We start from the raw sequence: 22,910 nt of genomic DNA on the forward strand, positions 1-22,910 counted from the left end.
CGAATGTCTTCGAATATAACGTAATTATATGTTTGCGCGAAACACCGAATAGCCATTTCCTCCATTGTATAATGATATGCAAAAGTCCAACACGCTGCTGTTTTAACTGGTATCCTTAAAGTTGCAAGATAATTTTATTATGACTTTGTCTCGACGTAACTGTTGCGCAATATTATCGGATGCTGTCGCGATTCAATATCGTTTCGATTTCAACTTGAAATTCGCACTCATTGATAGCGAACGTTCAAAGTTTTAATCGATCGTCGTTTGAATCTTTTATTCTCGATCGCCTAAATCAAACTGATCGGCTGATAACGCGATATCACGACGATAGGCTATATCGAACGATGCTTCAACGGCAAATAATATACCTAACTATACGTAGGATATTATTTAAAAGTATTTCAATGCTACAACGTTCGTGTTATTATTTAGATCGTTTTCATTGAAAAGTAGAGAAACGTGAGAAGATATTTTAGCGTGTCGATGGATAAAGGTAAAATTTCGCGGCTTTGTAACGTTTATTATTACGTCAACCGTTGTCAACCGATCACGACAGACCTTCGCGTTAGCTACCTCGCATCTAGATCACGAAAACGCGATGAAAAAGGAACAAACACCTGAACTCTACGCTCTTAACATTCAAATTAGCAGTTCGTTACCTTCTAAGGACTAAGGCAAAACCACGCATGCACCTCGAACTGTCGCTTCGGCATATCGACCCAACTATTCATGCTTCGATAATTCCATCAAAAAGTTTCCTCGTGGAATTATACAGCTACTATTATTTCTCACATTATGCTATCCAACTACTGTTAAGTAAAAGTTGTCATGCGTTATCGTGCAGAAACATCGTATCAAAGAAAGAAAAAAAGGAAAAAAACGAGAAAAAGAAGAGAGAGAGGGGAGAGGTAGATTGAATGGTCGAGGGAATCGATTGATCCGCGTGTCGCGGACGTGGTGCACGTGGTGTCGTTTAATGGAAGCTCGATTCCTCGACCAGCTGGCGAACTAACGGCGAATTCCAGTCGGTCGAGATTAACACGAACGTGTTTCGAAATCGATTTCGGGATATTTCGCATCGAACCAAACGGATAATGGAAAGTTTGCGTAACCGCGCGCGAATATACGCTCAGCTCGGTTCCGCTTCACGCGCGGAACGTTTCGTTTCGCTCGCGAAATCCAGAGAGAACGGCCAAACGAATCGAATCGAACAACGCGGTCCGACTACAGAGAAAAATCTTGAAACGTCTATTTTTACACGGCGACTGGAAATAGTCGGTTTAATGAAAGGAGGCACGCGATCGCCCGTACGTTGCTCCAGTCATGAGTCACGCTTCGAACGTGGACTCGCAACAAGTAGAGATCCCCCATAATGTTCGTATAATTGATCGAACCAACACCGATGTAATTTCAATACCGTGCAAGCTACCGCGCATCCGCGAGCCAAATCGAATACAGTGTATACAGTACGGAAGGGTTATTCGAGTCAGCTAAGCTTCGACATGTGAAAATTTAATCTTGAACTTTGCACAGAATAATCTAACTTGTTGTACATTACGAAACAATGGTCTTTTACATAATAACGAGGGAATAAGATAGTATCGGATAGTTTAGATTCAGTAAATATACGAGAAACGAGAAGATCGTTCGAATAAGACTGTAGTAGGATTATTTGAGTCAGCGATCAAGTATTACGTAAGAAATAATAAAATAAGGAAATAATTTCCAAATGTACTGTAATATGTGCATACGCTATCGAATTACGACAATTACAACTGGCAATATTAACAATAATCGAATAAACTTTCCTTTCAACGAGTAGACATCCATGTGGAAAACTATACGACATATTTCATTGTTTATCGCGTCGCTAATAACGACCAGTTGAACACGTAGTTTATTTTCGAACGTAAATAGGTGAAAACTTAAGAATCGAATTTGACGAATTACAATTTGGAAAATTACTTAGCTTGACTCGAAATAATCCTGTTTCTGTTTATATCTAACAGCGTACGCGCGCGGTTTGCTCTGACCACCGTTAACTTTCATTCTTGCTCGATAAGAACTTTCTTTTACACAGAAAACACGAAAAAAGAGAAAAATCTGTTCACGACCGTTTCGCTCTTGCCATCGATCGTCTACTTCGAAATGGCTTTGGCGCCATGGCGAGATATTGATTTACGAGCTTTGTATTCGAAAGGGGAACGACGATCGATGATCGGGAGGGCGCAAAAAGCAACTAGGAAACAGGTGAAAAAAAAAAACCAAAAGATAACGTGAGTGCAATATGTCTATGTAGACGTACATATATGTAAAAATAAAAAAAGGGGGCAGTGAAGACGAAAAACAGCTAAGTTTGACACGGTTTGTTAGATGACCAATACCTTAAGGTCGATCGAGTGGATAGCGGCGTTGTGCGGCGATGCGTGTTCTTTCGCGTCATTGCCGCAATTCGCGTTGTTGTTAACATTCGGCAGAGAGCCACCCGCCCTGAACTGATTTCCCAGGTTAATGTGCAGGTGTTTGCCGCTGGACTGAGGTGGACTGGCGCCGGCACTCTTCACGGACAGCGGAGTCTCCAGTACCCCGGATCCCGTGGGACTGGCACACACCGAGCTGCTCGCCGAGGCGACCTAAGCAGGTCCATCATTCATATGGTCACCAACTTGTTCGCTTTCTTCGGCAAACTACCGTCTCTTGCCTTTCCTTTTCCATCGCGTTTATTTATCGTATTACGCTAAACGTGCCTAGCTTTCTTCTTTCTTTTTCCTTTTTCCTTTCCATTTCGTTTTATACAGGTATTTTCTAAATACTTCGTCCGTTTTCGTTTCCGTATCTGGTTGAGTTATACATATACGGTGATTTGTGGGAATAATTGAACACTTATGGTGACGGAGAGCATGCACGAATATAGAAAATGTGCGTTATAGAAAATTGTTTGGAATTTCAGCGAAACTGTAACGAGATACGACTGTCACGATTATATAACTGAAACTGAAACCAATTCGAGAATGTACACCTTTCATTTTCAAAGATATAAATAAGAATAAGAGTAACTCGACCTAATATTTTACGCGTTAAAAAAGATTACTGATTTACGAATGATACGATTCAAACGTGCGTAGAATTTTAGATTCGTGATGAAATTCATGCAATACGAATAAGTATCTTAAACGTATAATTAGAATCAAGAGCAGTTCCACTAAATATCGCAGCTTGATTAATACGATCGAATTTATCGATCGTTTAATGATTGATTTCTCGTAACTTGTAGATATAATTTCAGATTTGTTTCCAACTTTACCAATATGATCTCGATACTATATAATATCGTTATTCGTTACAGTGTTAATGAAATTCCACAGAATTTTGTACAACACACATCAAATCTTCATAAAATGTTTCTATTAACATTTAAATATTTTTGTGAAAGCAAACGGTTCTTTCTCCTTTTTTTCAACGAAAAAGGACACTTTCTAAGATCGACTTGGAAAGATCCAGGACGAATAGAATGAACGTATAAGAACGAGCGGATTTATCGAGAATCGAAAGATCGTCACCTACAAACATACATTCAACGTTTGCTGAAATTGAATATATCGAATCAGGCAAGCTCCTACGATTTATATTACAATTTATAAGAAGCTTTCTAGCCTGGCGATTGAACGTTGCTATCGATACAAAATTCGAGAGACTCTCGATCAGGTTCTGACTGAAAATCGATAGCATTCAAAAACTCCGACGTTACATTAAGAGCAACGTGTTTCATGGGAATTTTAGGAAGGAACGCATTTGGGATATTCTTCCCTTCTCTTTCGGTCCCGATCGTTAAAATCCTACACGTCTCAAACTTTAGACCCGCATTCCTGGCCCAACCACGATCCGATAAACATCCTTCTCTCCTTCCATGGTTTCATCATCATTCGAATTCCACCTCTGGGTTCTTGTTTTTCCAGCCGAGATCAGGACCAAAAAAATTCGAACGATTCGTAGGGAAATGTTTGGGGCGATACAAGAGAACCGATAGGAGCGTACCCTCTTCACGAGAATCTTACAAGGAACGCTATTCAATCGTTGTTGAACGGTTCGAAATGGTACGCTACAATGTTCGCAAAATTATTTAAAAGATCCCAGTGGCAATGGAAGATCACACAGGAATAGCATTGGTTGATTTGCCAATTTTGATATTAATTTGTGGCTAAAAGAGAGCAGAAATAAATAGAACATAATAGAAGGATGGAATTATATCTGTTGAGTTGAAAATTCCAAGTCTTTTTTAAAACTAGCTGATAAATCCATGGAGTTTTAGAGAAACGAAGGATCCAGCTGATGTTATAACGATCGATATTTCAAATATTCAGAGTGGCTGGGAGAAACATGTTTAATAGCAAGATGTGTGATTACAGTACTGATGAAATTTGTAAGTTTCTACAATGCATACGACACGTTCGTAAAAATTTCCTATGGTAAGCGTTTGAAAGATCGGCAAACTTTAGATAGGAATTTTCGTCACATTTTCTATTCAAATGGATGTTTCCAATTGTGTGCAAAGAGCTTATCATCGTCGAAAGATATTTTCGGTTGCGATGCGTCGATACGTGGTCGTGATACAAAATAATAAGGAAATGACAAAGACGGATATACAGTGAACAGAAATAGAGCTAACTACTTAAACCAATTGCCAATAACATTTTCTCAGAAATATTTTTACGAACTTTGCAGCATTCTGGCAGTAGACACGTATATCGAGAAATTCCACCATCGGTTAATCGAATAATGCTCCTTGTTAAGAAAGCCTGTTCTCACACACAGCGTAGCCTATAAACAAACTATGATAGAAAATACATCGTAATAAAGTTAAACGGAGAAAAATTAAACGGACTGCGATAAAAGTGCACTCACGGCCGGTCACTTATGTTTCACGTTAGGATTACGCAATTCCACGCGGTGAAAGTATCCGTTTTTTTTTTTTCTTGTACAAGTAGATACAACTCGTTTTGCATTCGCTCGACCAGATGACGCAGCGTTAGAAATTTCACGTAACTCGCCTTTCGCTCGACTATCATATTTTTGTTCCCGTGGAAAAACGCGAAAAATCTGCGAGAAATTGTGGAGCTTTCTGAAAAAGAACCTATTGGTCTATAGTAAATATACAGAGTGGTCATCAGATATCACGATATTTGAGCAGATTCTGATATTTTAACGAAAATATGTTTCGAGTATAAATTCACTGGTATCGAGTAAAGAATTTATTTAGGTGAATTTACCTATTCGTAAACAAGATATTTACCATTTCGTATTTCTTAAAGGACACGAGATATTTTTCTTACCGGAGTCGTATTCTTCTAGCACGTTGAAAAACGAATTCAATGATAGAGTAACACGTGCCATTTTAATTATCTGATAATGATATAATTTGCCTCTCGATTGGAATCTACAACTTCGTCACTTGTACGTAACACCAATGATTAATAAATTAATTGCTCCTACTGCATAATTGCATCCACTTGCTTAACGATAATGAATTATAAGATATCTAGATTGTTAATTCAAAAGTTGTTTCACACGGAATATGGTGTAGATTTACACGGAACTTTACAGCAGAAACTTTACCGATATTCTCGTTTCTTACAGCTGGACAAATACATTTACACGTCTATCTTTATCGTTTATATATAAAAATGGCAAAGTTCTTTAAGATCCGTTATATACAATTAACGATCGAAGCGTAACTAACATTAGAAAACTGGAACTAAAACGTATCAACGTAATATTACTCGATTCACCATTTTATCTTACAGCACTTTTTTCCAGAAAGCTCCTTAATTATTCTACACCGGAGGGTTTAAAATACCGAGTGGAAGTAATTCTTCGCGAGAAAATAGAAGAGTACGATGAATATAGAGAGAATGGTGATTCGTTATTCGATAAATCAATTAAATCTGCGACCACGATCGAAGAGTTGTATAAGTGGCTCGGATATTAATCCGAAAACTGAAATATTTCGCTCTCGAAAACTCAGTTTCTGTTCAATGGGATCAATTTCATGCGCGCGCGCACATACATACATACACACGTACACGCTCTGTCCCGTCTCTCTTTCTCTCCTTTTGTCTCTATTTCCTTTCATCGGTCATTGTTCTATTTTACCCGACTCGCATGGAGAGACGGTGACCCCGCACATTTTTTTAACTTTCGAACATTTCGATCCGATATCGCGAGACAAAGGTTTTGTACCGTTTTCACCGAACGACTGGAACGACCTATCCGAATGCTTGCCGCGGTCAAATATCCAGATATTCGATTCCGACACTTTGACATGTCGGTTTATTTGACATTGTGGCGTACAGAAGTAATTTGGACACAAATTTATGAAGACCGCACGGGAAAATCGTGATAGATCACGTTCCCGCTTTTTGCAGGCAAACAATCGTACAATTCTGTTACACTGCCAACGAATCCCAAAATTTTCTCTTTATTTGGTTTCAGGATCAACTGTTCTTTCAGTTTTTGCAATTTTTTAATCATATTACGGTAGATATTGTTTAGCTTTTCGCAATAGTTCGCGAATTTGGTCCCAATTATTGCAATTTTAACCACCACGAGTAACACAAAAATCGGAAAACCATGAGAAAAGGAAAATATATATATAGCTTCGATACAATTATTTATGACAGTCGAGTCACATAACAGCGTTAACGAGATCTCAGATTGTTTCGAAAAATATTTCTTCGAGTATTTAAATACCTTAGTGAACCACTGTACACCGGTGAAAAGGAACGTTGAGATCGTGAAAAATATTTACCATCGAAGACGAAGATATTTTCTTTTACCAGTGATCACGGTAATATAGCATGGACTGTAATATAATTCGCTGAAATTTGTAAAATAAATAAATTAGTGCTTTAAGTATAGCTGTCGTTGATAAACGACAAAACGAAAATTTCGTGGAACCTGACCATTAACGAACGATATTGAGATTTTAATTGAGTTGAGACGCGGAAATTGCTTATTAACGACTCTATTTTACAATTACTTCACTAATTACCTTATTCTTCAATAATTATAACTCTGTCTATGCTGTACTCGCTTCTACGAAATAAACGTTTATATTTATGTGTATTTTTATGTTCGTAGAAATTTTTATCTCAAAATTAGGTTCACTTATTGACACGTATTACATTGATAACGATATTATGTTTAGCTTTGTCATCTTTCTCCGTTTCGAGGGAACGAATTGCGAGGATATAATCGTACCTGAAGGGTCAAGCATAATTTACAGAATAGAATATACCATAGTCCTATTTATCACAGAATTGTATATCTCAGTAAGTTACAGTAACGTAAGGAAAATTATCGCGATCAATCTTCCTGAAAGATATGTCGGAACGTATTGTTCGATCAGTCCCGAAAGTATTAAAACAAGTGTAAACGTCGTTGAAAGCGTCGAGAACGTAGTTAACAAACGATCATTGTTTTTCCCATTCGACAATAGAGAGATTAAGGCATGCGCGAGTGGCACATCGAGTTGGAACGATTCGAGCGATTAACCGCCGCGTTCGTAATCGTTATCGAGGCCGTTAACGGTATAGCGATTGAGAAGCGTGCAGCTCGGCGAATCGTTGTATCAAAAATCACTACTCGGATCAAAGATCGTGTATGAGACGCAAAAATCTACGATCGCGTCGCGCGCGGGTTAAGCACAAGCGAAGGAAATGAAAAATGGTATAGAGACGCGATACTCTGCACGGTTTTAACTGGTCAGATCTGAATTATCGACGCTGATTAATAGAATAAATGCTGATTCGTAAATACAGATGCGATTACGTACAATGTAATAGTAAATATTTTTCACATGTTAAGATTTTCCATTCACATTATTTCATGGAAATAAAAATTCCCTCGATAAATCAAACGTTACGAACTATCACGACAGATAATTCGTGACTTTTCCACGTTGCTAACGAAATCAGTCACGATCTGAAAAACGAAAACGCTCGAAAACATCCATCAGACGGGGAAACGTACAGTGGCTGAGACAAGTATTCGAACACTTGTGGAAACCTTCTACGAATATATTATACGTGTTATCGGAAACATTTTGAAATTTCGTTGAAACTGCAGTGAAACCCGACTGTCGTTCTTAATATTGGTGAAATTTCAAATAAAAATCTGAAAATGTATAATACATAGATATTTAGTGTAAGTAATACGTTTTGTAGGAATCACGAAAGTATTTACGCGGTCAATTCGTTATATTAATAAGTCTGAATATTCAGTAGAATCATCGTCAACGTTTATTACGTGTTTAAGATAGTTATTCATGCTATATACTAATCTTTTCTAAATATATGTTTACAGCATATGCCCTGTTAACTTCAAATTTTACCAACGTACGAACAAGAAGTTTCGTATCATGCACGTAATATATCCATAGAAATTTTCTATGGTAAGTGTTCGAATATTTTTAGGCGAGCCATTGAAAGTATCACGAAACTTTGAATTACCCTGACATTCCAACGTTCGCCAGATAATACTACGATGCCCGAACGGAGCGTGAAAGAAAAATAAAGAGAAATGCGTAGTGCGAGAAGAATTCGACGGACACCTGAAAACGTGCACGAGCGTGCGCGCGCGCGCGCCTGCTCCAACGACCCATAGATTAAGTCAGCGTACCGTAAATAACGCAGCGATATCGACTGATCGAATGGTGAACTTTAACGTATAACGCAGCTTCCGCATTTAGTACAATGCCAGCGTTATGTAATAGCTGTACGGTTATCGGTACCCGTCTAGTGAAAAACGCGCCAATTTCGCGCGATTCCCGCGGAACCAAATGTTTCCACGTGAAACAACGACAGAAGGCGCTGCGCTCGCTCTGTCGAAAAAACGCGATCGGTGTGTCGTGAATCGAGCCACTTTTTTACCTTTCTCAGTTGAAAGTTGAAAATCGTCTCGCGAAATCCTAGGAGCGACTCGTAATATTCACGTGGGAACTCTCGAAAACCGAACGTTTACATATTGACCTCGTTACGCTTATCATGTTCAACAGTTAACAGTTAATAATTAATTTTAACGGAAAATGGAATTTACAAGATCGAAAAGATCGTACGACCATGAAATTTTAATCTTATCTGTTTGATTTTTCGTAAACACTGATGATTCGATTTTGATAATGGGCTGGACGCAATTCCGTTAATAACACTCTGTCATTGTAGAAGGTATCGTCCTTTTATCGTTTAAAAGCGAGAACGTTAAGGAAAGCAATTTCGCGCAGGAGCGAGACGATAGATTGTTTCGGTGCCCGGAACCGGAAATGTTATACTTAACAAGGGCGATTTTCATTGGTGTTTTCAGCGTGCGAAAAATTAGGTCGTTGACCGATCGTTCAACATATTCGAAAAATTGATCCTGCCTTCGCGACTAGAGTAGGCTAAATATGTTCATCGATAATTCGCTTGTGCGATGCATCTATACAGTGATACCGTAGATTCAAGCAAAACACGGTTTGTTTCCCTGTCTTGCGAGAGAGCAAAAACATACTTTGCATAGACTCTATCTTGAATCAAACTGAAACACGTGATTCTACGGAACACGATTTTAACAATTTCGAAGTCGCGACGGTACCTGAGAACAACGAATACGATTGACTTAATACGTTCGTTCCACGAGAATGGTTTGAAAGTCGATAGACTTTGAAGGAAAATTGAGCGTATCTGAACGAACGATAAACTATTAGTAAAACGAAGAACAGTTCATTTGGTCACTATCGATCGTGGATAAAAGTATGTCGCGTAAATAGAAACACAAACACGATGATCGTTTACCGTGGACGGTTCTAACTAGTTTTCAGCGAAGAAGAAACGAAGAAACACAGTGACTTTTCCTAATCGCGAACGTTTATTAGAATGCATACGGGTGATCGATTCGAAAAAGAAACGAAGATTTTCTTGAAAATACGATGGTCTGTTCGAACAAGTCAGCAGGATGGATACGATTGTCGATCGCACACGTATGCATTTATTAAGAACTTACAGGACGGATGGTGGCAAACAAGCGCACAGTACGTTTCGCATAGTATACCGGAGTATATACTCGTTCTACATATACGCGTATTCATACACTCTTACACGCGACCAACGAAGAGACACATACATTTTCCGTCCGACACACTACGATAACGAATAGGAAAGAGAAACAGAGGGCCAGCGGACGAGTGCGTGTAGCTGTGCGCGTTAACACAAGTACTGATAGTAAGCTAGTCACAGACTCATACACACGTCTCGATCGTATAGCAAAACGAGCACATAGAGACATACATACACGCACACACGCACAGAGTCGACACACGGCGCAACGAGGAGAGAGAATGCCCGTTGTTTACGTTCTAACATCTGAACCGAGGAAGGTATACGGAAAATATGAAGATATATCCCTCCATGGCAAGGACCTACTGGGATTTCCTTACTCTGCTTGTGACATCCGAAACTTCTCGCATGATCGCCTCGAACGCCGCTCTTTCCTGCGCTTCCTTCTGTTTGTGTAGCGCGATCTTGTCACTGAACTTTCGTGGATTCGCCATGATGGCTCGGCACTAGATCTCCCGACACTCGCGAGTATCGTGCACCTACTATCGTGTACCCTCTACCCCCTCACACGTTTTCCTTTTTCACCGATCGCACCAATAAGGGCTCCCTAAATTTCACCACGTTAGAACCCGTAACCTACTGCCTTCTGGATGGCACTGCCGATCACTGATACGCAAGATTATGCGGCGCAGCGCGCCACGCGCATCGCGCAGGAGCCGCTTTTTGCGGGCTCATTGGTCACACCGATCTCCCACCATTTCATCGTACCCGCAATAAAAGACTGACGACACTTTTCCGGGGTGTTCCAAAAAGCTCGCTCTTTCGTTTGGTCTTGCAATGTACTACGCTGTAGATAAAACAGATTAACATCCATGTTTTATTACCACATGCTCATAAACGTAAATCAGTGAAAGATTGTTTACTTTTTATTTGTTTCGAAATATATTACATTAGCTCTTGCGATTCCTCCCTTTGCGTATTAACAAATATACGTATTGTTTACATTTATTTGTACTTATTATGTTAAACGAATAAATATTTATAGACTGAACGATATAAGGTTATTTTATGTATATGAAAAATTTCTCTCTATAGTTAGTTATACCTTGTATATTTCCTTTATACGAAATTTAACTAATATAATTTTTTTTCGCATGTATAATTGATATATAATTTTTGTACTGTTTTTCGCTTCTGCTGTATCGATCGAGAACAGGATATCATCGATTGTATATTTGCGAAGATCATTATGGATTACAATTATGTTACATTTTCCTTGTATGTATAAAAATTGTTGCATGAGTAAAAAGAAAACTGTAAACTGAAATTATATTAAGATGTTAACTTAATTATGGTTATTATTTTTACATTTTATGCCTTAAAATGTAAAAATGTCATTGTGTATGTGATACAGTGTTTTACTTTCACCGTTTTCTCACAATAAATATATGAAATATAAATTTTATAAAAATGACTCATTTTGATAAAGACACGTATATTGAATGTTTACCAGTAACTGTATATAATGAGATAGTTAATGCATTGAATAAAGACGCAGCTTGGATAACATTAGCAAATCATGTAGCTGAAGAGCTTCAATATCCATGGTAAGAAAACAGTAGTATTTAAAAAATACAAGGTATTATAATTTAAAATATATCATTCTATTGCATACGTTTTATGTATAGTACTCTGTGGATACAATCTTTAAACGAGATCAAACATCCAAACGATTCTCCTGGACAAAAGCTGCTTTCTGAATTAAGTATTAAAATGTGTACTATAGAGATTTTACATACTTTATTAAGCGACTGCAAGCTTTATAACATTCTTTCAATTATATCTGATCCAGGTATGATAATATTTATTGTGACCTATTTATTCGAAAAATTACAAACTTACTGACAAAATTTCCTGAATACCAATGCTCTTAGAACCTTTGAGCATTATTATGCATCCAACAGAGGAATTTCAAACTAGCATTTTGAAAGTATCATTTGGACATCGTCTTCGTCTATGCTGTAAAGCTGTTGGGATGCCATTACCAAATTACATATGGTACCATAATAATAATGAATTGCAGCACTGTACTTCTGATGTGCTTGATTTTATTATAGTTAGGTACATTTTTAGGAAAAATGTTTGTATACTTTTATTGGTTATTATGTCATTGTAACATTTATTTTATTTATTCCAAAGTGCTTCTCAAGCAGGAGAATATAGATGTAAGGTATTTCAAATTAAAAATGATGGAACTCTCATATCAACTTTGACTTCAAAGGCTATAACTGTACAAATTTTTTCTACACCTGTTGTGATAGAAGAACAACCACAGCCACTTTTAGAAGTTAAAGAAGGTGAAAATTTTACAATTCATTGTAAAGCCAATAGTTATTCCAAACCACGTTACCAATGGTTCCATGACAATACTAAACTAGAAGGAGAAACATCTAACATTTTGCATGTAATGCAAACTACTGTTATTTCTCTAACAATATTTAATAATGTCTGCTTTATTAAAGTATGATTTTAGGTAAAACAATTTAGTTTGAAGAATGAAGGAAAATATTATTGTTATATTTATAACGATATCAGTGAAATTTATACGCAAAGAACTCGTGTAATGGTAAAGATGGATAATGATTTCATTAACATTTTATCATTATATCTTAATTTATTAATTACATTTTCATATAGATGGATCTTCCAAAATTTAAAGCAGTTGCAAAAATAGCTTTGGTCATTGCGAATGAAGAGTATGAGAACCATGAATGTCTTTTAACATCTAAAAATGATGCTGCGTGCATTGGTAATCTTCTTAAAGAAATAGGATTTGAAGTAATTTGTCTCCTCAATTTGACAATTACTCAAATGAAAAATGCAATAAAAATATTTAGCAAAGCTTTAGTTGAAGGAGTGTATGGTAAGATGTAAAAAGTGTAAATTAGAAAATATATTATTACTTAAATTATTCTTCTGTTTATATAGGCTTATTCTATTTTGCTGGACATGGTTTTAAAATGCAAGAAAGTTATATGCTTGCAACAGATGCTCCAGAAGCATATTTAAGAAAAGATGCAATATGTGAAAGTGAACTATTGTCTGCATTCCTTGAGAATGATCCTGAACTATTAATTGTTATTTTAGATATGTGTCAAACTTTACCTTCAAAGTAACTTTTTGACCTTTTTTTCATTCTTTCCATTTTCATTCTTTATCTTTATACTTAACTCATATGTTTATTTTTAGAGAATTTAATCCTGAGATATACCATGAGGTACCAACAGTGAATGTGTATAAAAGCAAGAAGAATCTTAGAAATTTAATTCAAGCATACTCTACATCTAGTCATCGACCGAGTTATGAGAAATTAAATTGTAAATATGGTTTATATATGGAACATCTCAGCGAATATATTAATAAAGATATAACTGTTACAAAATTATTTGAAGAAGTAGGAAAATGTAAGTTGTTAATACAGCACATATAATGAGTGGATACACACATAAACTTATCCTATATTTCATATTTGCAAAGTATATATGTTACAACAAATATTTGCAGCAATTGATAGCTGTTTTAAAGGGAAAGAACGGAATCAAATTCCAATGTTTGCTGTCTCTGTTACAAAACCATTTCGTCTTACTGATGCTACTTATAAAAGTAACTTTAGTTGCACTCATTATGTATTCATAAATAGAAATGTTTTTTAACTATTGTTTTAATATATATTTTAAATATTATAGACAAACGTCCAGATATCATTAATTATTTAAGTAAACTTATATCATATTCAGCTCAGACAATAAATGTACTGTTTAAACAAGCAAGGATGTGCAGTAGAGTTAAAATTTCTCTATTTATGGAACCATATTTAAATATAGTAAGAATCAAAGTACTTGATTTACCAAATGTAGAAATTAACTTTTTTAATTCTATTCCTGCAAAGCGAAATAATTTATTTCAAGATCAACACGAGAAAGAGTGTTGGATTCATAATCCCCAAATCAATGAGGTATCTACTTTCTACTTAATATGAAAATACTTTTATATGAAGCAATTTAATAATTACTTGATTACAGTAACCTTTATATAGATCTTTATTGCAGGGTCCATTGGTGATTTCTGTGTCAAAAGATGGTATCCCTATTGGTGCTACAGTATTGCATATAAAAGATTACATACCCCCTCTACTGAAACTTGTAAATATTTGAGAAAAGAAACATAGAGAGAAATACAATACAGGTAATTAAACATAATATAGAGGATATATTTTAAAAAGCTTTATATATTCTGTTTAAAATAATTTACATATTTATAGAACTATTAAAAAAAATTCTCTCCTCTCAATATACATGCACACTGTGACTTACAAAAAAAAAAAATAAAAATATTTGCTATAAAATGTATAACTAGTAATTTATATTGGGATACAAATTTTATTTAATTATTTAATTATATAATGGTAAAATCTACCAAAATGATGTATGACTTACTAGCCTTACAATCCATTCACTTCCTACTCCATTTTTATACATCCTTTCAAATATATAATGAATATGCACATATGAATCTATATCCAAAAAACCTTTCATAAACAATCCCTGTATTCCTATATGAACGACTGCATCATTGTTATCTATAGCATAATTGTATCAAGTGAAAAAAATAACAGCAAAAATATGATTATAATAGCATGAGTTTACCTTTATTCCTTTTTAATTTTATGAAATAAGGAAGAAACACAAGAGATTCATCATCAATAAGAAGTAGCTCCCGTTGTCTTGGAGTTAAGCGATCAACTCTGTGCCTTAGTATTTTTATAGCTTTTTCTTTTACCATACCATTTAATGCTTCATAGTCTCGCATATTTAAAGCTGTAGATATTGCTACCAACGCCTAGAAAACATTCCCTGCTACAGCTTTATTAAATATGTAATGTTATATTCGACATTACATATAAGTACTATTGAAATATATATCCATATTATTAAAGTTTTAGCATTAAAATTAAAGCATTAGTTCAATGCACTGTTTATTTTATTCAACGTTGTATTCTTTTTACACAGTATTAGCTTTTTTATATGACACGTCAATAAATATATACCTGATGAGCTCCTATCATAAAATCTTGTATACGAAACTCTGGGTCAATAGATGAATTCAAAATAAAATAAAGCTGCATCGTTTCAAAAAAATTCCATTGCTTAGGATATCCAAACATTAACGGTGGCAAACTGCTTTGATTTTCAGAGTGTAGCAATCTACGTACATTAAGACTTGGATTTATTATATTTGAGTATTTCGGTTCTCTCCAATGGTAAATCGTTTTTATTTTTAATTGAGCTGTATTATTCGTGTGAAACATTACGAATTGTCGCATCTGTATATGAAGTACACATTTTTTCAACCGGAATAGCATATTGTTCTGCTACTTTGCGTATATATGAAATATAACCTATTATTCTGTACAATCTATGTAATACTAGCAACGTATTCAGTTATGTGGTATTATCCTCTATTTAACGAGTATCGTTATAATATTACCCCGCTTTGTAAATTTTTACCTTTGTATTACATATATATGTACAATTTATAACTTATGATACATTTATATAAGTTAATATCTTTTCTTTTAAATATGGCGCTAGAAGAATCTAAATAAATGGTAACATGAAATAAAGTTACGTTTACAATTGTATTCACTTCAGAATATGTTCAATAGAAATGTATTTAGGACAAATTTTGAATATATAAAACTCTCTATCTATTCTCTAGGAAAAAGAAAATACAAATGTTTATTTATTCTAACATATAATAATACAAAATGTACAAAAGGTATTGACTTAGTTGAATTTAAATTTTGAGATTCCATAAATTAATACCCATGAAACACAATAGTTAAGGGAGATCATCTTTAAGTATGCGCTTACGTGATTCAGCTTGCCATCTCGTGTGCGCATTTATATAAATTTTTGGCCCGTTAGGTTCAGCTCTATTTATCGCAGATTCTCGAAGGTTATTTACATTGTAATTTAGATTATGTTTAAGATAGTAGGAAACTAAGATTTTGATTATATTATAAGAGATTTTACAGTGTCAATATTTTTTAATTTCTACTTAATATATAATTGCAAGTAATGAGGCTCACAACTATTCTATTTGGAAAGTTAGGTGAATGGTCGAAAAAATATGCGAATTTACCAGACCGCTACATAGACCGTGTCTCAGAACGTGTATGTGAATTTGTTTTGTATTAATATTTACTGTATCTTATATTTATATGGTATTTAGATTAGAAACTAATATTTTATATGTATAGGTATTGTGGAAACCTCCACCTGGCAAACCACAATTTCTTAAACGTAAAATAGTACCAAATAAGAAATTGTACTATTCTATCCATCGACCATGGACAACAAATTTTCAATATGAGAATTGGGTTATGAAACGTAGAGATTGGCCACCAGTTGAACCCATAAAAGATTGGAGTTTCTTTCGTGGTGATCGTGTATGTATCTATATGTGTTATATCAAAGGCTTTGATATTAAAACTTTATTTTTTAGGTGGAACTCTTAACTGGTCCTGATAAGGGAAAACAAGGAATAGTACACGATATTATACAGGAGAGAAATTGGGTTATTGTTCATGGATTAAATACAAAGGTAGTAATACGGGGGAAAAGGAAAGGTTTTCCTGGAATTTGCTTGCGTGTAGAACAACCATTATTAGTTACGACTCAAGTGCAATTAATAGATCCTTCAGATTTGTAAGTATAATAAAATATCGAGAAATATGTATATATAGCTTGCTGTTTATAACTTTAAACATTTAATTTATTTTAGGAAAAGGACTGCAATAGAATGGAGATATACACAAGATGGTGAATATGTAAGAGTGTCTCTTAGAACTGGCAGAATTATTCCCATACCTGTATCAAGTCAAGAAACTGTAGATTACAAAACTCCAGATATGTATGTTGAAGAACCTAAAGATACTACTGAAAGTGACGTAAAGGAATTAACATTCGAAGTATGTACAACCTGCAATCTAATAACATTATGTCAGTAAGGGAGTGTATTATTGATTTTCATTGATTTGTAGGCAAAATTGAAGACATTTGAAATGGATATTATGGATAAAATGGGAATTGTAGAGGATCGTGTACCAAAGAAATATTATTGGTATTAATTTTTCTAAATACATGTAACGTATCAATTTTTTTTATTGTATATATAAAAGTGAGCTTTAAGACGTTTTTAAATCTTTATTTCGTTACTGTAAACTTGATTGAAAGTAAAGATATAATATAATACAGTTTGAAAAATGCCTTTATAGTTCTGATTGTGTTGTGAAAACAAAATTAGATTACGATATCCTGTTTCATGAAACATGTTGAAAATGTTTCTAAAATCAAAGAATTAAATATTTTTTTCTAAATATTCTAAGGTAAAATATTTTTTGTCGAATTATCGTTTATTAAAGAATTCGTTAAGGACAAGCCGCTTTTATTAATGCTCATTACTTTCATATTAACACACATACATATCACAGCATGATTTTTAACAAACGCGACCTAGAAACGAATGTCAGTCTACATTTAAATACTTTAGTAATGCATTATATTAACATTTCTTTTTTTTTATATTATATATGCCATATTTCTAGAACAATTGCATTTCAAATTTTTGCACGCTATTCTTATTTACAAATCATTTTTCTTCATTTATTTCATAACATTGTATTAAACAAAATCATAAAATGAATGCATATTTATATGCACGTTATTCCTTGGATTAAGCTTATAATGCAGACTAATAGTAAGATTGGGAAAAGCATTCCTTTCTTTACAATAATGAAATGTATGCAAACAAACTTCACACATCGTACTCGATGGTACGACATTAAAAAAAGAAATCTCCTAGTGGACTGAGATTTTTCAAATAATTACTTAAAAATGCTATCTCGATATACGTACATATAAGCACAATATGTGAATCCTAATTGTAAGTAGATTCCAACGAAATGTTTGTTATTTTTTGAGAATACGAAAAGACAAACTAAGTACGCGATACATTGTGATTTCGAACATGAGAATGTATCAGGAGATCGTCGAAACGGTGCACATATCGTATCCTTCGAATTCAACACAAAAATTGCCTGCTACGAAATCATTATGTTTCTCACATTCGAAATTTGTTGTTTTGTAATAACGTTACATTTATGCAGTCATGATGATTCGTTCGGAACGATTACTTTTATTTGACTATCATTCACGACGATTTGGTGGCAGGGTGCCTGACTAGGAGGTTTACTTCGCCGTCATGTAGTTTCTTCATGAGGGACCACGCTTCGATTCTTGACATACGTGTCACATCGTATCCATTCACTTCTAATAACTGGTCCCCTGCTTTCAAGGCACCTGTTTTTTCGGCAGCACCTCCTATATCGTAATATATTTATTAGATTTCAAAGTTATAAATATAAGAGACAAATCTATAATAGAAAACATACCGGTAAATATTTTCTTGATCAGCAACGGTCTATCCCCAAGGGGGCTGTCTCTACCTCCTTCGAGACTGAATCCCAAACCAGTTCCATCCTTGTAAACCGCTACAACTGACGGCGGACCCCACGCAGTGTCCTCTGAGGTGTCGTTTGTCTCGAATCCTTTGAAAAAAAAAGCGTTATTGGTTATTACGAATTAAACGTATCTCCTAAGATTGCTAGACTGCGGATATTTATGCGAATTTGTAATTTTATAAATATTTCTATCAACTGAAACAGTATGATTTATACAGAAATTTGTCTCTCATATTAAATATTACATCGTAGGTACATCGAATATAGAGGAACTTTTTACAGAAAAGCAATTTTAAAATCCAGTTTTTTTCTACGGCGGTGTACTTTGTGCGATGAACTGTTCTTTAAAATCCGCAATGTATTAATCACCTATAGTGCAATTTCATCAAAATTACCTTCGATAATAGTTTCGACACTCGCGGTCCGTGATTTCAATTTGCACCCTTCCTCTGACCTCGCTCGAGAAACAACTAAAACAACTTCCGATCTGGGTTGTTTGAGCACCGCTATGCTTTCTCTGTGCGTGAGACCCTGCGTGCCTCTGCCATTTATACTTAGAATCCTATCTCCCCTCTGCACACGGCCATCCTTGTCAGCGATAGAATGTGCCAGTACTCGATGAATCGTGATTTCTTTAATTTCACAATCCGCCCCTCCGGCTAGAGTGATTCCAACGCTACCGGTTGGATTCTCCTTATGAAGTAAGACAACGATCACGTCGTGAGCACCTCGAACTTCTTCGAGACTCGCTTCTTCCACTAGCTGCGCTAATTCCTGTTGCGAAATCAAGCTGGTGCTACTGGCCAACGAACTGATACTTCCAAACTGCTCGCTGCAGCATCTGTCTGTGTCAACATCGGTTCCAACCGGAGACACGTTTCCGTCCACGCTGCTGTCCAAACTGGGAAATCGGTTATGAGTAGCTACAGTAGTTTGTTGCGGGCTGGTGGGACTATTCACTTCCAGAGCCTTCTTCATGTCCGTCACACTGATGCTTCTTCGACCAAGATTTCTCGTCGTTGGTATTTTCGATAGCAACGATTTCGACTTTTCCGCTTCTGCCATTTCGTCTCCGCTGTTGTCAGTTACTCTCGACTTTCCCAACGTTCCCATCTTCGAGAATGGCTTATCCTCGTTCCAGTACTCGCTTAACATCGACGAGCTTCTTCTGATGTATCGATTGTCCTTAGGTTCCCACTGTGATCTGTTCTGAACGTTGCAGGAGAGAGTACTGCTCCTTTCGGTTCTCGTTTCGCCACTTTGAGCTCGCAGTTTCGTGTCTGCTTTCGCGCTCAGAATATCTTCCAGGCTCATCTGACTCTTCGATCGACCAAAACTTCCATCATCCACGTGTATCGCCGACCTAGATCTACTCTTCGTCGTCAGGATCGTCAGAAGATCGTTCTGATCTTCGGTAGGTTTCTTCGGAGGTATGCTAGGAGGAGATCGCTGTTTCGATACTTGCAGCAGTCCAGATTCGTTTTCGTTCCCTTGTTTTCGTCTATTGGTCGACGACAGATCGACCGAGTTGAATTGTTGTTCCTCGATTATGGCAGACTTATTGTTCTTCAAACCGTTATCTACGGCGCTAATATCGACGTCAGATTTCTTTTCTGTTTTATTAGCCATTTTCTCTTCGGGCGATTTAACCAAAGCTTTCGCCTCTGTACGAACCCACATTTTCAAATCATTCGAAGGTTCTAATATCTCGAACTTCGACTGCCTCACGGTCGAGGACGTTACATTCCTCTTCGAAGGCAGCTTCGACTCTTCGCTATCCTTCTCGAAAGAATCATCCTCTCCAAACGAGTCTGTTACCTCTATATAAGCGATCTTCACATCCTGTGTACCTGAAACTGTATCCTTGACACGATTTTTCTGATAGCTGTTTTCACCGTTCTCGGTGATCGCCGATCGACATTCATCGTCAGAAAACTTCCTCTGAATCAACGGGGATCCATTGAGATCCCTGCCGCTCCTACACCTAGCGCTAGCCAGAATATTCTTGCGATTGATAGCTTCTACGCTCTGCGGTTTGAGTACTCTTCTGGACAGAGACTCGGCGCTCGCCTGAGATCCAGAAGTGAGAGTCGAAGATGTGCTACAATTGGTGTCAGTACTGTTGGATCGTTTCAATTGCCTCTGAGGTATCTGAGAGTTCCTGGAGTTTGAATCTGTCGTTGGCGATCTAAGACCGGAGCTGCTACTGCTCGACGAAGATCTCTCGGAGATGAAGGCTCTGTCGCTTATGATATTGGATCTGGCAGGATATTCTGCGCTTGTTTCTCTCGCGTAAGTTCTAGTCGGGCTGTCCATGACGAGAGATCGTCGTGGATAGTTGGCTTCCGTAGAAACGTAGGATCTCTCTGACGAAACCGTAGATCGTTCCGAGGGAACCGGTGACATCGGTGGACTGAAGCCTCGAGAAATGCTACTCTGCGAGCTACTAACTGCCGAATCATTGTCCGAGTCGTCGTAATCCATCCTGGTCTTTCTCTGCGTCATTTTGGGCCTGTTACGTAATCCCTCTGGTGAACTGGCTGTAGACGCGAATTCGAAGCTGTAATCGCTTCGCGTTGGACTGCAGATGCTCTCTAAGCTTTTCGGAGGTTCGGAGAGCGGCGGTGTAGAGGTGGTTGTAGTTGTCGACGGGCTTTTCGTAGCGCTGTTTATCGAGGAATTGCTGGAAGAAGTGCCGTATACCGCGAGGCTCTTCCTTTTGAAGGCTGGCGAGTACTTGGAGTGTATCTGAGGAGCTGGCATCTTGAAGGAAGTGGTCGCCTTCAAGGGCACGCTGGCCGTGCTCGCGTTGCTCGCCAAGGAACTCTGAGAACCCCACTTGTCCTGGATGTTCACTTTCGGTAGCTGTAAAGGACGGGAAATGTTCTGATTCGTTCTGAATATAATATCGCTTGGTATTTGCCATGGAGATAGACTTATCTTCGGTAAATAGGGTAAATTCGAGGACAGATGTTGCGTATTTTGAAAACTTGTGTGTGTTTATAATGGAGAATTTTTCCAAGAACGAATATTGTTAGTAGAGTGGCTTGTACCACCGTTTTTATCGAAATAAGTCTCAGTTTTGTTACATGTCAGTGTTAACAAACGAAAACCTAAAAGTCTATTTTTCGAGGAAAGACGCCAGGTTTGGCGAAGCGATGATGCAATTTCAGGATTTTGATTTCTTTCGACGATAGCTTCTAAGGTTCGGTAAAAATAGACTTACCTGATGCAACAGTATCGAATCTCGCGACTTGATTTCAGGTAAATCAACGATAGGCGCGTCGATCGATATCGTTTCTTTTTCAGGAATGACCAGTCCTCTCAGTTTCGATATCGACTTCTTCCTCTGCTCGATCAACTGATTCCAACTAGTTCTCCTAATATCCTCATTGGGCCTCTTGAACGTAGATGCTAACGAATTCGTTCTAGTAATTTGCGGCGACGCGGGAAGTTCACTCGGCGTGGAAGTTCTATCTTGACCGTACGGACTCGACGCACAGAAACTGGTGGCACGAGACAACGCAGTTGATGTCACAGGTTTTATCGCGACACTCGGAGCATTTTGACTCGAAGTCGTCAACGAATAATTCTTCGCCGGTGATTTAGGCACCGAAGATGTTTCAAACGAGCTGATCAATGGCGTCGTCGCCGAGGTGACAGGCTTTTGTGGAACGATCGGAAACGCCTTGGAAGTATAAATAGTCGGCGACGTCACTGGCGAACTTTGCGTTATACTTGGCGATCGTCTGTACTTCTTCCCAGGATCTTGACTAACGTTTCTTCCCGAATCTGTCAAATCGAAAGAACTCTGCGTTCTGTCTGAGAAGAAGCATGTCCTCTCCTTCTGACCAGAGCTTTTCTCGTCGCTGCACACGTCTTCCGTGGACTTGTACTTGGACAATCTTCTGACGTTGTTCGTTGCAGCAGCGGCCACTACCGAATTAGGGAACAGAGGACCATCCAGGCTACTTTGCGACGAAAACATAGCGATCTTGTCCCTAACCGATCGTTCAGACTTGTCGTCCTGCCGTCGAAGGTCGCCGTTCAATGAAAATTTTCGTGGCGTCGATTCTAAGATCGCGTTTCTCGTGTACGGCGAGCAAATAATTTCTGACTTAGGTGGGCAGATTGACTCTATCTTAGGCGGACAGATTGTCTCTAACTTGGGCGGACCTGAAAGACCAAAGAAATGCCGAATACTTAGCAATGCGATAAGATAGTAACAATGGAAT

General features: G+C 37.0%; 5 protein-coding genes across 17 annotated transcripts in view; 2 read left to right on the forward strand and 3 right to left on the reverse strand.

Moving 5' to 3' along the window:
- Crtc (CREB-regulated transcription coactivator) overlaps nt 1–10,781 on the reverse strand; it is a 64,588-nt gene extending 53,807 nt beyond the window's left edge. The window contains exons 1-2 of one of the 4 annotated variants that reach the window (XM_076619605.1): nt 10,472–10,781; nt 2,388–2,636 (exon numbers count right to left, since the gene is read on the reverse strand). In XM_076619605.1, the coding sequence (XP_076475720.1) occupies nt 2,388–2,636; nt 10,472–10,585 (363 nt within the window). In that variant the 5' untranslated portion in view covers nt 10,586–10,781. The remainder of the gene's footprint in view (nt 1–2,387; nt 2,637–10,471) is intronic. The other 3 variants (XM_033331818.2, XM_033331823.2, XM_076619606.1) reach the window with 3 other exon arrangements.
- Nucleotides 10,782–11,288: 507 nt separating this feature from the next.
- On the forward strand, nt 11,289–14,338 carry LOC117155629 (mucosa-associated lymphoid tissue lymphoma translocation protein 1). 9 transcript variants are annotated; one of them, XM_076619597.1, is made up of 12 exons: nt 11,289–11,698; nt 11,780–11,943; nt 12,026–12,212; nt 12,291–12,555; nt 12,625–12,717; nt 12,789–13,014; nt 13,080–13,263; nt 13,341–13,555; nt 13,656–13,754; nt 13,838–13,974; nt 14,041–14,106; nt 14,188–14,319. In XM_076619597.1, exons 1-12 carry the CDS (start codon nt 11,562–11,564, stop codon nt 14,317–14,319), a joined length of 1,905 nt encoding a protein of 634 aa, XP_076475712.1. In that variant the 5' UTR covers nt 11,289–11,561. The 9 variants fall into 9 exon arrangements, with proteins under 9 accessions (XP_076475712.1, XP_076475714.1, XP_076475711.1 ...); XM_076619599.1 differs by having other exon boundaries at nt 11,290–11,698; nt 14,060–14,106; nt 14,188–14,323; XM_076619600.1 differs by having other exon boundaries at nt 11,292–11,698; nt 14,060–14,106; nt 14,201–14,338.
- A 23-nt stretch (nt 14,339–14,361) lies between these two features.
- On the reverse strand, nt 14,362–15,728 carry LOC117155634 (m-AAA protease-interacting protein 1, mitochondrial). The gene is made up of 3 exons (XM_033331826.2): nt 15,199–15,728; nt 14,798–14,990; nt 14,362–14,730 (listed from the first exon to the last, which is right to left on the reverse strand). Exons 1-3 carry the CDS (start codon nt 15,511–15,513, stop codon nt 14,564–14,566), a joined length of 675 nt encoding a protein of 224 aa, XP_033187717.1. The 5' UTR covers nt 15,514–15,728; the 3' UTR covers nt 14,362–14,563.
- A 313-nt stretch (nt 15,729–16,041) lies between these two features.
- mRpL24 (mitochondrial ribosomal protein L24) lies at nt 16,042–17,422 on the forward strand. The gene is made up of 5 exons (XM_033331825.2): nt 16,042–16,327; nt 16,414–16,602; nt 16,659–16,861; nt 16,938–17,124; nt 17,197–17,422. The coding sequence occupies exons 1-5, from the start codon at nt 16,232–16,234 to the stop codon at nt 17,281–17,283; spliced, it is 762 nt and encodes a 253-aa protein (XP_033187716.1). The 5' UTR covers nt 16,042–16,231; the 3' UTR covers nt 17,284–17,422.
- A 161-nt stretch (nt 17,423–17,583) lies between these two features.
- bbg (PDZ domain-containing protein big bang) overlaps nt 17,584–22,910 on the reverse strand; it is a 60,115-nt gene continuing 54,788 nt past the window's right edge. For both annotated transcript variants that reach the window (XM_033331811.2, XM_033331810.2), the window contains 4 exons: nt 21,902–22,851; nt 19,071–21,540; nt 18,607–18,762; nt 17,584–18,535 (listed from right to left, as the gene is read on the reverse strand). In XM_033331811.2, coding sequence (XP_033187702.2) covers nt 18,366–18,535; nt 18,607–18,762; nt 19,071–21,540; nt 21,902–22,851 — 3,746 coding nt within the window. In that variant the 3' untranslated portion in view covers nt 17,584–18,365. The remainder of the gene's footprint in view (nt 18,536–18,606; nt 18,763–19,070; nt 21,541–21,901; nt 22,852–22,910) is intronic.

Source organism: Bombus vancouverensis, chromosome 6, assembly GCF_051014615.1.
Source record: "Bombus vancouverensis nearcticus chromosome 6, iyBomVanc1_principal, whole genome shotgun sequence".
Classification (NCBI taxonomy): domain Eukaryota; kingdom Metazoa; phylum Arthropoda; class Insecta; order Hymenoptera; family Apidae; genus Bombus; species Bombus vancouverensis.

Bases quoted from the DNA above. Each gene is read 5' to 3' on its own strand.
- mRpL24 (XM_033331825.2), top strand. From the start codon at position 16,232: ATGAGGCTCACAACTATTCTATTTGGAAAGTTAGGTGAATGGTCGAAA. The intron at 16,328-16,413 runs GTATGTGAATTT...TTATATGTATAG, and splicing joins TAGACCGTGTCTCAGAACGT to GTATTGTGGAAACCTCCACC. The intron at 17,125-17,196 runs GTATGTACAACC...ATTGATTTGTAG, and splicing joins TAAAGGAATTAACATTCGAA to GCAAAATTGAAGACATTTGA.
- LOC117155629 (XM_076619596.1), top strand. From the start codon at position 11,562: ATGACTCATTTTGATAAAGACACGTATATTGAATGTTTACCAGTAACT. The intron at 11,944-12,025 runs GTATGATAATAT...CAATGCTCTTAG, and splicing joins TTCAATTATATCTGATCCAG to AACCTTTGAGCATTATTATG. The intron at 12,556-12,624 runs GTAATGCAAACT...GTATGATTTTAG, and splicing joins AAACATCTAACATTTTGCAT to GTAAAACAATTTAGTTTGAA.
- LOC117155634 (XM_033331826.2), bottom strand. From the start codon at position 15,513: ATGCTATTCCGGTTGAAAAAATGTGTACTTCATATACAGATGCGACAA. The intron at 14,991-15,198 runs GTATATATTTAT...AATGTTTTCTAG, and splicing joins TTATGATAGGAGCTCATCAG to GCGTTGGTAGCAATATCTAC. The intron at 14,731-14,797 runs GTAAACTCATGC...ATTATGCTATAG, and splicing joins AAAATTAAAAAGGAATAAAG to ATAACAATGATGCAGTCGTT.